The sequence below is a fragment of the Bubalus bubalis genome, chromosome 12, assembly GCF_019923935.1.
Source record: "Bubalus bubalis isolate 160015118507 breed Murrah chromosome 12, NDDB_SH_1, whole genome shotgun sequence".
NCBI lineage: Eukaryota > Metazoa > Chordata > Mammalia > Artiodactyla > Bovidae > Bubalus > Bubalus bubalis.
The window spans coordinates 60761347-60779239 of NC_059168.1; the positions used below are offsets into that span (position 1 = coordinate 60761347).

General features: G+C 39.4%; 1 protein-coding gene across 12 annotated transcripts in view; it reads left to right on the plus strand.

Annotated features, from left to right (window-relative positions):
* EHBP1 (EH domain binding protein 1) overlaps window positions 1-17893 on the plus strand; it is a 345461-nt gene that overhangs the window by 40766 nt on the left and 286802 nt on the right. For 11 of the 12 annotated variants that reach the window (XM_025261231.3, XM_025261232.3, XM_025261229.3 and 8 more), the window contains one exon: window positions 17196-17253. The exons of the other annotated variant lie outside the window; for it this stretch is intronic. In XM_025261231.3, coding sequence (XP_025117016.1) covers window positions 17196-17253 — 58 coding nt within the window. The remainder of the gene's footprint in view (window positions 1-17195; window positions 17254-17893) is intronic. 12 annotated transcript variants of the gene reach the window in all.

The window sequence follows — 17893 nt, forward strand, 5'->3', positions numbered from 1 at the left end:
GTTTAACTTTTAAATTTTTATTTATTTTTTCCTGTTTTTTAAAATTTAGTTGCTGTACAATATTATATGTTACATGTGTACAGCATAGTGATTCATAATTTTTAAAGGTTATACTCCATTTATAAGAGGGACTAAAGAGCCTCTTGAGGAAAGTGAAAGAGGAGAGTGAAAAAGCTGGCTCAGTACTCAACATTCAAAAAACTAAGGTCATGGCATCTAGTCCCATCACTTCGTGGCAAGTAGATGGGGAAACAATGGAAATAGTGACAGTCTTTACTTTCTTGGGCTCCAAAATCATTGCAGATGGTGGGCTGCAGCTGTGAAATTAAAAGATGCTTGCTCCTTGGAAGAAAAACTAACAAACCTAGACAGCATATTAAAAAGCAGAGATGTTACTTTGCCAACAAAAGTCTGTCTAGTCAGTACAGTTCAGTTCAGTTGCTCAGTCGTGTCTGACTCTTTGCGACCCCGTGAATTGCAGCACGCCAGGCCTCCCTGTCCATCACCAACTCCCAGAGTTCACTCAAACTCACGTCCATCGAGTCGGTGATGCCATCCAGCCATCTCATCCTCTGTCATCCCCATCTCCTCCTGCCCGCACACCCTCCCAGCATCACAGTCTTTTCCAATGAGTCAACTTTCCACATGAGGTGGCCAAAGTACTGGAGTTTCAGCTTCAGCATCATTCCCTCCAAAGAAATCCCAGGGCCAATCTCCTTCAGAATGGACTGGTTGGATCTCCTTGTAGTCCAAGGGACTCTCAAGAGTCTTCTCCAACACCACAGTTCAAAAGCATCAATTCTTCAGTGCTCAGCTTTCTTCACAGTCCAACTCTCACATCCATACATGTCTAGTCAAAGCTATGGTTTTTCCGGTCGTCATGTATGGATGTGAGTGTTGGACCATAAAGAAAGCTGAGTGCCTAAGAATTAATGCTTTTGAACTGTGGTGTTGGAGAAGACTCTTGAGAGTCCCTGGGACAGCAAGGAAATCCAACCAGTCCATCCTAAAGGAAATCAGTCCTATGCTGAAGCTCCAAAACTGGCCACCTGATATGAAGAGCTGACTCATTGGAAAAGACCCTGATGCTGGGAAAGATTGAAGGCGGGAGGAGAAGGGGACAACAGAGGATGAGATGGTTGGATGGCATCACCAGCTCCATGGACATGAGTTTGAGCAAGCTACGGGAGTTGGTGATGGACAGGGAAGCCTGGTGTGCTGCAGTTCATGGATTCGCAAAGAGTCAGACACGACTGAGCTGAACTGACTGATTTCCATTTATAGGTACTATAAATTATTGGCTGTATTGGCTGTATATAGTATTGGCTGTATTGTATATAGTATATCTTTGTAGCTTATTTTATACCTAATAGTTTGTACCTCTTGTTCTCTATCACTATATTGCCCTCTCCCTTTCCTTCTCCCCATTAGCTGGTTCTTTGTATCTATGAGTCTTCTTCTTTTTTGTTATATTCACTAGTTTCTTGTGTTTTTTAGATTTCACATATAGATGGTATATTGATTCACATATGCTGAAACTCCAATATTTTGAACACATAATGTGAAGAACTGACTCATTTGAAAAGACCCTGTTGCTGGGAAAGATTGAAGGTGGGATGAGAAGGGGATGACAGAGAATGAGATGGTTGGATGACATCACCGACTCAGTGGACATGACTTTGCATAAATTCTGGGAGTTGGTGATGGACAGGGAGGCCTGGCGTGTTGCAATCCATGGGGTCGCAAAGAGTCAGACACGACTGAGTGACTGAACTGATACTGATAGATGGTATCACATAGTATTTGTCTTTCTCTGACTTATTTCACTTTTTAGCATAACAGCCTCCAAATCCTACGTGTTGCTGCAAATGGCAAAATTTTATTCTTTTTTATGGCTGAGTTGTATTCCATTGTATGTATGTGTGGGTATGTGCGTGCTAAGTCACTTCAGTCATGTCCGACTCTGCCATCCCATGGACTGTAGCCTGCCAGGCTCCTCTGTCCATGGAATCCTCCAGGCAAGAATGCCAAATTGGGCTGCCGTTTATACCTCCAGAGTATCTTCCTGACCTAGGGATTGAACCTGGGTTTCCCGTATTGTGGGCAGTTTCTTTACTGATTGAGCCACCAGGGAAGCCCCTGTGTGTATACACACACATATTTGTGCTGTCCATTCATCTATTGATAGATATTTGGGTTTCTTCCATATATTGGCAATTGTAAATAATGCTGCTGTGAACATTGGGGTGCATGTATCTTTTTGAATTAGTTTTTTATTTTTCTCCCCAGATATGTATCTAGGAGTGGAATTTCTATGTCATATTGTAGTTCTGTTTTTAGTTTTTTGAGGACTTCCATTTCTTTTTTGGGGCTCCGAAATCACTGCAGAGGGTGACTGCAGCCATGAAATTAAAAGACGCTTACTCCTTGGAAGGAAAGCTATGACCAACCTAGATAGCATATTCAAAAGCAGAGACATTACTTTGCCAACAAAGGTCCATCTAGTCAAGGCTATGGTTTTTCCAGTAGTCATGTATGGATGTGAGAGTTGGACTGTGAAGAAGGCTGAGTGCCGAAGAATTGATGCTTTTGAACTGTGGTGTTGGAGAAGACTCTTCAGAGTCCCTTGGACTGCAAGGAGATCCAACCAGTCCATTCTGAAGGAGATCGGCCCTGGGATTTCTTTGGAAGGAATGATGCTGAAGCTGAAACTCCAGTACTTTGGCCACCTCATGCGAAGAGTTGACTCATTGGAAAAGACTCTGATGCTGGGAGAGATTGGGGGCAGGAGAAAAGGGGACGACAGAGGATGAGATGGCTGGATGGCATCACCGACTCCATGGACGTGGGTTTGAGTGAACTCTGGGAGTTGGTGATGGACAGGGAAGCCTGGCGTGCTGCAGTTCATGAGGTTGCAAAGAGTTGGACACGACTGGGCGACTGAACTGAACTGAACTGATACTGTTTTCCACAGGCTGAACCAATTTACTTTCTCACCAGTGGTGTAAGGAGGGTTACCTTTTCTCCACATCCTTGCTAACATTCGTTATTTGTGTTCTTTTTGATAGTAGTCATTATTATAGGTGTGAGGTGATATTTCACTGTGATTTTGATTTGCAGTTCCCTGATGATTAGTGAGCGATATTAAACATCTTCTCATGTGCCAGTTGGCTACCTGCACTTCTTCTTTAGAAACATGTCCATTCAGTTCTTCTGTGCATTTTTTAAGTTTTTTTTTTTTATATGTAATTATATGAGCAGTTTATATATGTTGGATATTAATCTGTTATCTGTCTTATCATTTACAGATATCTTCTCCCATTCAGTAGGTTGTCTTTTTGGTTTCTCCGTGGTTTCATTTGCTGTGCAAAAGCTTCTAAGTTTAATTAGGTACCATTTATTTATTTTTGCTTTTGTGTTTCTTTGCTTTAGATGAATCAAAAAAGGTATTGCCATGATTTTTGTCAAAGAGTGTTTTGCCTATGTTTTCTTCTAGGAATTCTATAATATCTGATCTTAAAGTCTTGAATCCATTTTGAGTTTATTTTTGTGTATGGTGTTACGAGAATGTTCTAATTTCATGCTTTTACATGTAGCTGTCCATTTTCCCCATCACCCCTTGTTGCAGAGACTGTCTTTTCTCCATTGTATGCTCTTGCCTTTTTTGTCATAGATTAACTGAGCTTAAGTGTGTGGGTTCATTTCTGGGCTCTCTATCATCTTCCATATGTTTAACTTTTTGAAGAACTGCCAATCTGTTTTGCACAGTTGTGTCTGACTCTTTGTGACCCCATGAATCACAGCACGCCAGGTCTCCCTGTCCATCACTAACTCCCGGAGTTCACTCAGACTCACGTCCATCGAGTCAGTGATGCCATCCAGCCATCTCATCCTCTGTCGTCCCCTTCTCCTCCTGCCCCCAATCCCTCCCAGCATCAGAGTCTTTTCCAATGAGTCAACTCTTCGCATGAGGTGGCCAAAGTACTGGAGTTTCAGCTTTAGCATCATTCCTTCCAAAGAAATCCCAGGGCCAATCTCCTTCAGAATGGACTGGTTGGATCTCCTTGCAGTCCAAGGGACTCTCAAGAGTCTTCTCCAACACCACAGTTCAAAAGCATCAATTCTTCGGCACTCAGCTTTCTTCACAGTCCAACTCTCACATCCATATATGACCACTGGAAAAACCATAGCCTTGACTAGATGAACCTTTCTTGGCAAAGTAATGTCTCTGCTTTTCAATATGCTATCTAGGTTGGTTATAACTTTCCTTCCAAGGAGTAAGCGTCTTTTAATTTCATGGCTGCAGTCACCCTCTGCAGTGATTTTGGAGCCCCCCAAAATAAAGTCTGACACTGTTTCCACTGTTTCCCCATCTATTTCCCATGAAGTGATGGGACCAGATGCCATGATCTTCGTTTTCTGAATGTTGAGCTTTAAGCCAACATTTTCACTCTCCTCTTTCACTTTCATCAAGAGGCTCTTTAGTTCCTTTTCACTTTTCCTCATAAGGCTGGTGTCATCTGCATATCTGAGGTTATTAATATTTCTCCCTGCAATCTTGATTCCAGCTTGTGCTTCTTCCAGTCCAGCGTTTCTCATGAGGTACTCTGCATATAAGTTAAATAAGCAGGGTGACAATATACAGCCTTGATGTACTCCTTTTTCTATTTGGAACCAGTCTGTTGTTCCATGTCCAGTTCTAACTGTTGCTTCCTGACCTGCATACAGATTTCTCAAGAGGCAGGTCAGGTGATCTGGTATTCCCATCTCGTTCAGAATTTTCCACAGTTTATTGTGATTCACAAAGTCAAAGGCTTTGGCATAGTCAATAAAGCAGAAATCGATATTTTTCTGGAACTCTCTTGCTTTTTCCATGATCCAGTGGATGTTGGCAATTTGATCTCTGGTTCCTCTGCCTTTTCTAAAACCAGCTTGAACAATCAGGAAGTTCACGGTTCACATATTGCTGAAGCATGGCTTGGAGAATTTTGAGCATTACTTTATTAGCATGTGAGATGAGTGCAATTGTGCGGTAGTTTGAACATTCTTTGGCATTGCCTTTCTTTGGGATTGGAATGAAAACTGACCTTTTCCAGTCCTGTGGCCACTGCTGGGTTTTCCAAATTTGCTGGCATATTGAGTGCAGCCCTTTCACAGCATCATCTTTCAGGATTTGGAATAGCTCAACTGGAATTCCATCACCTCCACTAGCTTTGTTCGTAGTGATGCTTTCTGAGGCCCACTTGACTTCACATTCCAGGATGTCTGGCTCTAGGTCAGTGCTCACATCATCATGATTATCTGGGTTGTGAAGATCTTTTTGTACAGTTCTTCTGTGTATTCTTGCCACCTCTTCTTAATATCTTCTGCTTCTGTTAGGTCCATACCATTTCTGTCCTTTATCGAGCCCATCTTTGCATGAAATGTTCCCTTGGTATCTCTAATTTTCTTGAAGAGATGTCTAGTCTTTCCCATTCTGTTGTTTTCCTCTATTTCTTTGCATTGATTGCTGAGGAAGGCTTTCTTATCTCTTCTTGCTATTCTTTGGAACTCTGCATTCAGATGCTTATATCTTTCCTTTTCTCCTTTGCTTTTTGCTTCTCTTCTCTGCACAGTAGCTTTACTATTTACAATCCCACCAGCAGTGTGTAAGGGTTTTGGTTTTATCTTATCTTGAAGATATGATAAGAACTTTTTATTGTCTATCTTTTTGATTATAGTCTTCCTGATGGGTATATAAGTGGTATTTCATTGTTCAACAACATACTTTCAAGGTTTTCTGTTAACCTTTTTGATTTTAAACTTTATCTGCTAGCTTCTTGCTGTGGTAGGTGAGGATTTAGCTGTCTACCACCTCCTCCCTGAAGCACACTTACCCTTCCCTTTCCCCATCCTTCCTGTTCTCCAGTCAGCTGTCAAAGAGCTAGATCAGATTCATTGTTATGACTTAGTATTGTTTGTTTTGAGCCCTGTGGTATTATGATTACCTTTTGTTTCTTTAGATTTTTAGTATGTTAAAATTTGACATGATAATATTTTTTTTTTGCCCTTTTTTCATTTTGTCCTTTCCTCTCATGTATCTGTTATTGTTAGTCCCACAGTCGTGTCCAACTCTTTGTGACCTCATGGACTGTAGTCCTCCAGGTTCCTTTGTCCATGGAATTCTCCAGGCAAGAATACCTGAGTTGGTTGCCAGTTCCTACTCCAGGGGATCTTCTTGACCCAGGGATCAAACCTGGGTCTCCCGAATTGCAGGCAGATTCTTTACCATCTCAGCCATCAGGGAAGCCTCCATATCTATAAATATTATTTCAAATTTTTTTCTGTCAGTCTATCAATATTCCTCTCAAAACACTTAAACATTGGTGACTTATCAGTTCCTTTTTCCCCTGGAGCCCTCTAATGTTCTGGCCCACTTTGGAATGGTGTCTTTCTAGGGCTGTAGCATAGATGACATCTTGCAACCTCTTCTCATAGTCCTCTTGGGGAATTAGTCAGGCTTTTAACCTCTGAAAAGTGAAATTGAAGTCACTCAGTCATGTCTGACTCTTTGCGACCCCATGGACTGAGGAGCCTACCAATTTTCCAGGCAAGAGCACTGGAGTGGGTTGCCATTTCCTTCTCCAGGGAATCTTCCCGACCTAGGGATCAAACTCGGGTCTCCCTCATTGCAGGCAGACGCTTTACTGTCTGAGCCACCGGGGAAGTCCTTTTAACCTCTGGGTTGATCTAAATTTTTTGTCTTTTCTCTCCCACTTAACGTCTCTGTTATTTATTCTAGATCTGGAAGATTTCCTCAATTCCTTAACTTTTCAACTTTTACTTTGCTAAATGAAAAAGGAAAACAATTTTCAGATTTCTTTACTATTCTTTATTCTTTTTATATTTTATATATTTCATGAGTGCAGTATCTTTTATATTTCTAAGAGTATTCATGTAATGTCTTCAGTTTCTTTCAAGTTTCTTTTTTCTCTCTTTTAGCTCCTTACCTTTTAGAAACTTTCTTTAGATGATCGTTTGTTTGTTCACATTTAAGAGGGAGTCTGTACAAAGCTATTTGAAAGCTCTGTGCGTATACCTGGGATGATTTCCAACATTATCTGACAATTTGCTGAGAGACAGGCACTGAACTAAGTACTTTATTTACGTTATCTTAACAGATCTTTACATTGGTCCTGTGAGATTCTAATTTCATAGATGAGGAATGTCTTGAGGCTTAGATGGTACAACTCAAAGGAGGGATACCCAGATCTGTCTGCCTTCATATGATTTTTTAAAAATCTATAATATTCTGTTTCCCTGCCTCCCTTCCAATAAATGCTTTGTGAATACCAGGAAAACTCTTGAGAACCTTCACGTCAAATAGAAACAAGACAGGCAAAAGTGATCATCCAAACACAAAACTGCAGCAGCTACACAAGTATGTTGAGAAGAAATGGTGAATATGATTATTTAGGAGAGTTGGGACCGTTGTCTGAGTGATGTGCCCTTTTTTTCCCCACTACTAAGCTCTTTTTCAGAGAACCAGGTACATAACTTGGAAATATTAATATTTATGTGAGTGACATGTGAGGCTTGTTTAAACAGGATGGAAAGACAGAGGTAGTAAGTAACATGCTATATTAGGAAGTATTATTTGGGAAGATCAGCATTACACACATGATACAGCAGTGAATGATTATAATGCTATTTTTCTCAAATATCTTGACATTAAAAATTATAAACCTCTTATCCTGTTGAATAGCACACAAAAATTATATATACACATTTGTGTGTTTTTTGGTGGCCTCTCAAAAAGTACACTTAGCTCAAGTATGTCAGACTGCACTTCCTCAGTTTGATGGTACTGTTTCCAAATACTGATACTTAGGTTTTAGAATCCCTGTCAGCAGAATTCCATATGCATCACCAGTTAAATATTTTTAATCATAAGCAATCACTGTGAAAATATTTTAAAGATGGTAGGAAGATGCCAAATATAATTTTTTAAAAACATTTTTGAGTGACAGATTTATATCTTTTATTATTAGAACTGTTTTCATTTTTGCAGAAAAGAACTACATCCTGTGTATGGGTACTGGGTCTTATAGAATTTTTTTCCTATTAATTATTACAGCTTGCTAAATAACTCTTGTGAAGTAAGCATAAAGGAGTATAATTAACTGGAGCTACAGCAGTGATAGGACAATAGGAGGCAGATGTACCTACTGAAGGATAAAAATAATTACTTGAGAAATAGTTAAGTTAGAGTATTTCTGTGATAAGACAATTTTCCTCCTTTTGTTTAAATATTCGCAGCATTCCACCATGAAATGTTCAGTTATAGCTAAGAGCCCTTCCCCTAAAAGGAATAACCTTGTTATTTAGTGAAGTGCCTATTCATAGTAACATCAGGGTTAAAATATTGAGCTCTCTTTTTCTCATTGTAAGCATATACTGGATTATTTGATGAGAGGAATATGTTATACTTTCTGTGTTCTAAAGACTTACGACTCCTTATTTTTAATTTAGGAAAAGCTCAAAGGAATAATTATTAGCTACTAAGTTCTGAGGTGTAACTGTCATTTATCTTTGGAAACATGGATTTCATTTATATATGAAAACCAATAGGACATAAAAAGGTTAAATTTGGTCTCAGCTCTTTACAATGTACATTTCTACAAGATAGCAACTTTTTATTGTTATTTATGTGTGTCTTTTGAATTTTCGATCCTGTTGAGGAGTTACTGTAGCGGACATACTCCCAAATCCAAGTGGTCTGACATAAAAGTTCGTTTCTTTCTCACTTTTCAGTCTAGAGAAGGTTGATTGGCCTTCCACATGGTCATTCAGGAGCCCATACAACTTTTATCTTATGGCTCTGCCTTCCTCTGCATTCTGGAGTCCTCTCCATTCAGCTGGTGTGGAGAGTACATACTCATTTATTAACTGAAGAAAATGGCAACCCACTCCATGCCACAAATTCTTTACCTGACTCTTTTCTCATTTCATTTTAAAACATGAAATATTTAACCAGTTTGAGTCATTTAAACAGTCACTGAACTATATAGTGTTAGAACTAACTGAAGTTGTAGTGCAATCTCTTCATTTGATAAATTAGAGAACAGGCTCAGAGAAATTGGAGAGATATTCCTAAGATCACTAAATGCCATATCTAGGAAAAACAAGTTTCCCAGTTTCCAGGGTAGTATTTATTCTTTCTCTGTACTATGTCATTTTTGATGAACCTTCTTTTACAAATTCACATCTCCTAAATTGATACAAATTGTTTGCCCAGATTTCTTTCCTTTTACCATCCTCCTAAGATACTTATCCTAGAGAAAGGGGGATTTTATTATAATTGATGTAGAATAGAATTTTGTGTCTCTCAATTGTATCCAACTCTTTGCAGCCCCATGGACTGTAGCCTTGTAGACTTTTCTGTTCACGGAATTTTCCAGGCAAGAATACTGGAGTGGGTTGCCTTTTCTTACTCCAGGGGATCTTCCCAACGCAGGGATTGAACTGATGTCTCTTGTGTCTCCTACATTGACAGGCAGGTTCCTTACCACTAGTGATCAGAAAAGCATTTGTCATGTTGTTATTATTGGGTCCTATAGTGGAGCACCATATTGACTTTGCAGGTTCAAGGAAGAATGCCCCAGGGATTGGAGAGGCAAAGGAGGGGAGGATGTCAGAGTCAAACAGGGTGTATTTCAAAATTTTGCCTACAGCCAGCTCGGATCTTGAGGAACATCTATGATAACTTCAAGAATATACCTTCTTCACTTAAAATGACTTGCAAAACAGATTGATTCAGCTGAGAGCTCTTTAAATTCAATTAAATTTGAAATATTAATTTGTTTAATTTTGTCGGTTGATACTTAATTCCAAACTTAAAAGTGCTATTTTATTTTAAATAAATTCCCCCCACATTTAAATAATTCCCCAGCATGAAGTAATATAAGTTCATTGCAGAAAATACAGAAAAGTATATTCTTAAAATGACATGTAATTTTAGTTCCTAATAATAACCACAGGTAGCATTTTGAGACATTTCTTCCTGGTGTCTTCTTTTGTTACATGGTATAGGACAAAAATATAAATATTTATTGAATAAATTTGACATGATATCCCAAGCATTGCCCTATGCTTGTAATGTTCTTAGAAAATATTTTTTACCAGGTCTGTAATATTCTAGTAGACGGATATACTGTGATTAGTCACTCATCTTTTGTTGGACTTTAAAATGTTGTAAATTATGTGTTTTTGTTAGTTTGTTCTTTAGAAAGTCTTAATTAGGCAATCTCAGCAGTTGGGCAGGTTCTTTTTGTCAGTGTACATATTTCCTGAGATATTTCTAAATGGATCCTTCTTTGTATAAGGTCTTTCTGTCTCCTAGCACTTCCCCAAGGTTGTGCCTGCAGTTAGGTGGTTGGCTTAATTGTTTGTGTCTGCAGTAGCCTGTGGGCTTCCCTGATAGCTCAATTGGTAAAGAATCTGCCTGCAATGCAGGAGACCCCGGTTTGATTCCTGGGTCAGGAAGATCCACTGGAGAAGGGATAGGCTACCCACTCCAGTATTCTTGGGCTTCCCTTGTGGCTCAGTTGGTAAAAAGTCTGCCTGCAATGTGGGAGACCTGGGTTTGGTTCCTGGGTAGGGAAGATCCCCTGGAGAAGGGAAAGGCTCCCACTCAATATTCTGGCCTGGAGAATTCCATGGACTATGTAGTGCTTGGGGTTGCAAAGAGCTGGACACGACTGAATGACTTTCACACACCACCAAGACTGTAAGCTTCCAGAGGATCAAGGCTTGTCTTCCTTTGCCTTTGTATCTCCATTGCTCAGCACAGTGCCAGGAATGTAATAAACATTCAATAAAATACTTGTTGATGCTTATTGTTATTCTGAAAAGTGATGAGACTGGTTTTCATGTGATGGTTTTGGAATTTTTCTTACAGCTCTTTCAGTCTTACCTTGCATAAGTGACACACATGAGAATGGAAATGAATACAGGAGTCTAAATTTAAGACAGGAAATGTTTTTCTTTAAATTTACTTGGATACACAGTGTTATAGATCACTAGTGGCAAAGAGGAGAAGGCAATGGCACCCCACTCCAGTACTCTTGCCTGGAAAATCCCATGGACGGAGGAGCCTGGTAGGCTGCAGTCCATGCTAAGGGTTGGACACGACTGAGCGACTTCACTTTCACTTTTCACTTTCATGCATTGGAGAAGGAAATGGCAACCCACTCCAGTGTACTTACCTGGAGAATCCCAGGGACGGGGGAGCCTGGTGGGCTGCCGTCTATGTGGTCGCACAGAGTTGGACACAACTGAAGTGACTTAGCAGCAGCAGCAGTGGCAAAGAGGGGGGCCCACAACTTGCAGACAAAAGAAAGATACAGTTTATTGCTCTACAAACTGGTTCATTGTAGCTCTGATATCTTTTCCTTCTTCCACTTCCATTTTCCTACTGTTCTTCCTCCTCTCCAGAAGTTAGCATCAGGACCACAGTGTTGAGATTAAGTCTTGCCACCTTCAGATTGAACTTGTTGCTTTTTAAGGATTTTGAGGGTAGGATTGAAGGTAAAGTTTTATTTTATTGTTTATTCATTCATTTACTTTTTGGCCATGCTGCACGGCATGCGGGATCTTAGTTCCCTGCCCAAGGATCGAACCCGCACCCGCTTCAGTGGAAGTTCAAAGTCTTAACCACTGGACTGCCAGGGAAATCCTTTTTTTTTTTTAATTTAAATTCATGTAGTTTGGCTTTATTTATTCTTTATAGACTCCTCTACATAGATTGATTTGAGATAATTTATCACTGTATTTTTATCAAGAATATGGTATTCCAGGAAGCTAAGGCTAAGCCATGGAAACAGATAGGAGTAAATCAATAAAAGTCACACATTTTAAGGTTTCATGTGGAGAAAATAGAAAGATATACATGAATATAAGAGAAATATATCCCTGGAAGTTTGGGAAAAGGGAACATGGGGAGAGAGCAAAACCTTGAGTGACTGGAATTTAGCCACAGTTTTCTTGCTGTTTATATGGATTATTAGCTACTTTTTGAAATGATAATTAGGTACAATTATTATGAGGCACAGATCTTCAGTGTCTTTATTCCTCAAATTTTGATGCATTCCACCTTGAGAGGGACAAAAAGGACATTTTATTAAAGGAAAACCTCTCTTAGAGAATCCGTAACCTGTGTAATATAATTTCCAGAAAGATAACATTCCTTATTTTTAAATGTAAAGTTTTCTTCCCTGAGTAAGCCCACCAGAGGCTTCAAATTTTGCAATGGAACTCATAGGCAGTGTGTCTGTGTGTACATTTTATGTGTATGTTTATAAAATATTCATATGTGTGCTGCTGCTGCTAAGTCGCTTCAGTCGTGTCCGACTCTGTGCGACCCCATGGACTCCAGCCTTCCTGGCTCCTCCATCCATGGGATTTTCCAGGCAAGAGTACTGGAGTGGGCTGCCATTTCCTTCTCCAATGCATGAAAGTGAAAAGTGAAAGGGAAGTCGCTCAGTCGTGTCCGACCCTCAGCGACCCCATGGACTCCAGCCTTCCTGGCTCCTCCATCCATGGGATTTTCCAGGCAAGAGTACTGGAGTGTGGTGCCATTGCCTTCTCCGATTCATATGTGTAAATACCTATATATGAATATATGCATGTGTGTTTATATGTCTGTATATGTATTACGTGCAGGGCTACCTGGTCACTTAGGGAATGGGGTAGAAATTTTAAATATTTGATTGTTGAATTCTCTCTAAAACAGAGCTATATCAGGTTGTCCTGACTTTACTGATAGAAAGTTGTATAATTATAGTTTCTTTGGTAGTTGGATAAAACTCTCACAGTTGCTCTATCCCTGGCCTCTTGTGAGCACATAAGTAAATATTTAATGGTTCTTTTCTAGTACAGCATAGATGCTTAAAAGATTAATTGTGGTCAACCAGTTGTGTGGTTATTGGTATTCCTCTGTAAGAACAGTAACTCACAGCACAGCTTTTTATTTTAAACATTCTGTGTTACTTTGTCCCTGATAATGTAAAGGGGAGCTGATTTCTAGTGTGTGTGTGTGTGTGTGTGTGTTAGTTGCTCAGTCATCTCTGACTCTTTGCGTCCCAGTAGATTGTAGCCCACCAGGCTCCTCTGTCCATGGAATTCTCCAGGCAAGAATACTGGAGTGGGTTGCCATTGGACATAACTTGGAATCACAAAAAAGTTTATTCATCTCTAGGGGCATTCTCAAATAAGTAACTTATGTTCTATTTACATTCTTGGGACTTCAGGCATGTAGGTTAGGAGACCACCCTTCCTGACTTTCTTATTTTACAGTAAGAGGCTTCCATATTCTGAAACATGAGATCAGAATGGGTGGAGGAGAGGAAGGTGCTGAGAGGCCAGGTTGGAAGGAGGCAGCAAGCAGTTCAGGTAGCACTAGGATGATCTCGGGAAGGGGGTCACCCTTGTTGCCATCACAGCATCACGCCTCACTATTTCAAATCAGGAGTGTGGGGATTGCTTACCACTCTCCCTGCAAAAGAATGGTTTTCGACCTTAGCTGGACATAACAATCAACTGTGAAATTTTTAAAGGTCTGCATACCAGGCCTGACATTTAAATGTGATTCTCTAGCGGTGGAACCTAGATATCAGTATTTTAAAAAAGCTTCCCAAGAGGTTCCAATGTGCATCCAAGGTGAAGATGCCTGCAAAGCTCAAATAAGCTGCAGATTCTCTCATTTAGTAGTGAATGTACATAGAGCCTCAGCTTTGTACCAGATTCTTATTAGTTGCTAGAAATAGAAAAATAAATAAGATATGATTGACAAAGGAACACAATCTAGTGGAGGAGATAGAAATAATAACAAATAATGTAATAGAAAGCATGAAGTGAATAAGAGTAAACTGTTAGTCACTCAGTTGTGTCCAACTCTTTGCAACCCCTTGGACTGTAGTCTTCTAGGTTCCTCTGTCATTGGAATTCTTCATGCAAGAATATTGGAGTGGGTTGTTGTTGTACTGTTGTTCAGTCGCTCAGCCACGTCCTACTCTTTGAGACCCCACGGACTGCAGCACACCAGGCTTCTCTGTCCTTCACTATCTCCTGGAATTTGCTCAAACTCATGTCCATTGAGTCAGTGATGTTATCTAACCATCTATCCATGCTGCCCCCTTCTTTGCCCTCAGTCTTTCCCAGCGTCAGGATCTTTTCCAGTGAATCGGCTCTTTGCAGTGCAGTTCAGTTCAGTTGCTCAGTCTTGTCCAACTCTTTGCGACCCCATGGACTGCAGCATGCCAGGCTTCCCTGTCCATCACCAACTCCTGGAGCCTATTCAAACTCATGCCCGTTGCATCAATGATGCCATTCAACCATCTCATCCTCTGTTGTCCCCTTCTCCTGCCTCCAATCTTTCCCAGCATCAGGGTCTTTTCCAATGAATTGGTTCTTCACATCAGGTGGCCAAAGTATTGGAGTTTCAGCTTCAGCATCAGTCCTTCCCAATGAATATTCAGGGTTGATTTCCTTTAGGATTAACTGGTTTGGTCTCCTCCCTGTCCAGGGGACTCTCAAGAGACTTTTCCAGCACCACAATTTGAAGGCGTCCGTTCTTTGGTACTCAGCCTTTTTTATGGTCCAACTCTCACATCTGTACATGACTACTGGAAAAACCATAGCTTTGACTATATGGACCTTTGTTGGCAAAGTGATATCTCTGCTTTTTAATATCCTGTCTAGGTTTGCTATAGCTTTTCTTTCAAGAAGTAAACATCTTTTAATTTCCTGGCTATAGTGACTGTCCACATTGATTTTGGAGCCCAAGAGAATAGATTGTCACTATTTCCATTTTTTCCTCATCTATTTGCCATAAAGTGATGGAACTGATGCTGTGAGCTTAGTTTTTTGAATGTTGAGTTTTAAGCCAGGTTTTTCACTCTTCCTTTTCACCCTCATCAAGAAGCTCTTTAGTTCCTGCCATTAGGGTGATATCATCTGCTTATGATTTTGAATTACTGGAGTGTGTAGCCATTCCCTTCTCCAGGGGATCTTCCCAACCCAGGAATCGGGAATCGAACCTTGGTTTCCTGCATTGCAGGCAGATTCTTTACCATCTGAGCCACCAGCTAAGCCCATAATACAGGGCATATAGCATATTAAAATAGAGGTGTTTAGAGTGTTAATGGAAATACAGGTAGAAGAAGCAAATTAACTTTGCCTGAGGTTGAGGAGATGGGTTAAAGTGGGAATGAAATGAGAAGTGGTCAGGTTTTCATAGAGAAAGTGATGAATTAAGCGTTTATCAGATAGAAAAAGAGAGAAAAGAGGAGGTTAAAGAAAAAAAGATTTTAAACATGCAAAGATGGGAAGAGATTGAATAAATGTTCAGGGATGTTGGAAAGCAAGATGCCTTTGAGGTATTTGTAGGTTTTGCAGCTGGAAAATCAGAGTCAGGTGATGAGGTGCCTTATAAACCACAGTCAGGAATATGGATGCTATCTTGCATGCTGTGATGTCGAAGGGTCAAATATATACCGGGACTATGTAGATCATCTGAAGAATGAAGCTGGTCAGGTGGAAGGAAGTTGATAGTGTTGGAGGCTTTAGTAATCTTGATAGCATGGAACTTGTTTGAAGGCATTTAAGTAGAAATTTTTAAAAATGTTTATTTAGGTTGAGCTAGGTCTTCATTGTGGCATGCATGTGGATTCTAGTTCCCTCACCAGGGACTGAACCTGAGCCCTTTGCATTGGGAGCACAGAGTCTTACCACCAGGGAAGTCCCAAGAAATGGTTTCTAAAGTTTAATTTAAGCTTAAAATAAGGGAACACTATTTAGGTCAAATCTGTCAAATTCAACTTTCAAGTGCCAGTTTGTTGTACCTTCAGTATAAGAGCCCTATTAGAATAGTAAAAAAAAAAAAAAAAAAAAAAAAAGACTTTTGTAGCAATTCTAAAGTAGTATTGCAGAAGTATAGTTAAAAGTTGAGGTTGGGCTGGAGATGTGGAGATAAGAACATAGTGGAAAGATCACTGTAGTAATCTTGGATAAGTGTTCCAGCAAGCCACCAATGCTTTCAAACAAGGTGGCTTAACTGTTTGGTTACTCAGTCCCTTTACTGTTAAGCTGCCAGCATTGATCCATACCCTCTGCCCAGCTCTGTTATCATGTTGCTATATGTACCCCACCACCCATCTCCATGTCTTTGTCCTATTCTGTTTCTCTCTGTGTTAAACACGGTTTTGTTTCTCCATTGGTTCATATCCTTAGATGAACACTCTGATGTTTCATGGAAACTTTCTTCTATTTCATCTGTAACTTAGAATTTCTGCATCTGGCTGCTGCTCCCAGCATCTCAGGTTGGAAAGACCTATATTTCAGTCTTGTTTCTGCCAGAGCTTTTGATGAGTTTTTTTTAACTTTTCCAGAATATGGTTGTGGTGGTTTAGTTGCACAGTCATGCCCAACTCTTTGCGACCCCGTGGACTCTAGCCCACCAGGCTTCCCTGTCCATGGGATTTCTCAGGCAAGCATACTGGAGTGGGTTGCCATTTCCTTCTCTGAGGGATCTTCCCAACAACGAAACCCACATCTCCTGCATTGTAGGCAGTCTCTTGCATTGCAGGCAGGTTCTTTACCATTGTGCCACTAGGGAAAAACCCAGTGTACCCTGGGCTTCTTGCCAGAATGTTCTTGCCTATTTTTCAGTATTGTATTATATTCTTGAAGATAGTTGAGATGATTGATTATAAAATGATTTTGAAAATCATAAGCATTGTTCATAAGATATAGATATGCAAAAGTAGTGTAAACCACAGATTTAAATTATTTTGGAAATATTATTTTTATGCTTATTTTCTCTAAAGTGATAATATGTTGGAAATATAGTTTTAGATGAGAGATACGTATGTGCTTTTCTTTTTAAAATAGTCTAAGTATTTTATTTTACTTGGTTTGTCCCAATGAATTTACTTGGTAAAGTATTTTTAGAAAAACATGTGTATGAAATATTAGTCATTTAAATTAGATCATGTCTATATTCTGCATCTACTATATTTGAATAATTTATAGAGCTTTATTGTTAGTGTACCACTCCATGTAATCTAAAGCAGGTGACATTTTTGTTCTTTTAAAGGTGCTAAAACTAAATTTTATTGATTTAAGATAAATTTTACTTAATCTTTCCTGTTTGGCAGGCAACCAGATAAACTGGTGGTAGTTTGGACAAGAAGAAGCCGAAGGAAGTCTTCCAAGGTTTGTCTGTTTTCTAAATTTCTTACCCAAATGTTGAATGTAACTTCTGGTCTAATTATTAAGCTGGCCCCAGTGAAGAATATTTTTAAATATTTTTTGATATTTTGGGTTATTCTTATAATCTGCTTTACTAAAATGATTGATTAGGTACTGTATGTAATCTTGGTATTATAGTTCTAAACAGGAGCCAGATACCTGAGTTTTGATTTTGGATTTGGTGGCCTTAAATAACATAATAGTTATTTAACATCTCTGTGCTAGAATATCATGAACTAATGAGTAAATAAAGATCACTTAAAAATTATATCTAGAATTACTTTATTCAGCTTCTAAGAAGATGGAGTTGGGGCACACATAATTAATGATGAGTTATCTGAGTCCATTTGCTAGGTTACAGAAGAGAAGGAGTTGGATTTTTCAGAAGTTTTAATCTTTTGTTCTTATGGCTTTGTGGGGGAGTGGAGCAGAATTTTTAAATGTTCAATAACAATTTTAGATATTTTTAAAATTCCAGTCTACAGACAAGTAAGATTGAGCATGTGTTTATAGGCACACAATAATTACAAGCATGTTTATTGACTGTTGGTTTCTATGTAAGTAGATTTATGTAAAGAAAAAATTCATTTATTTTACCTGAAAT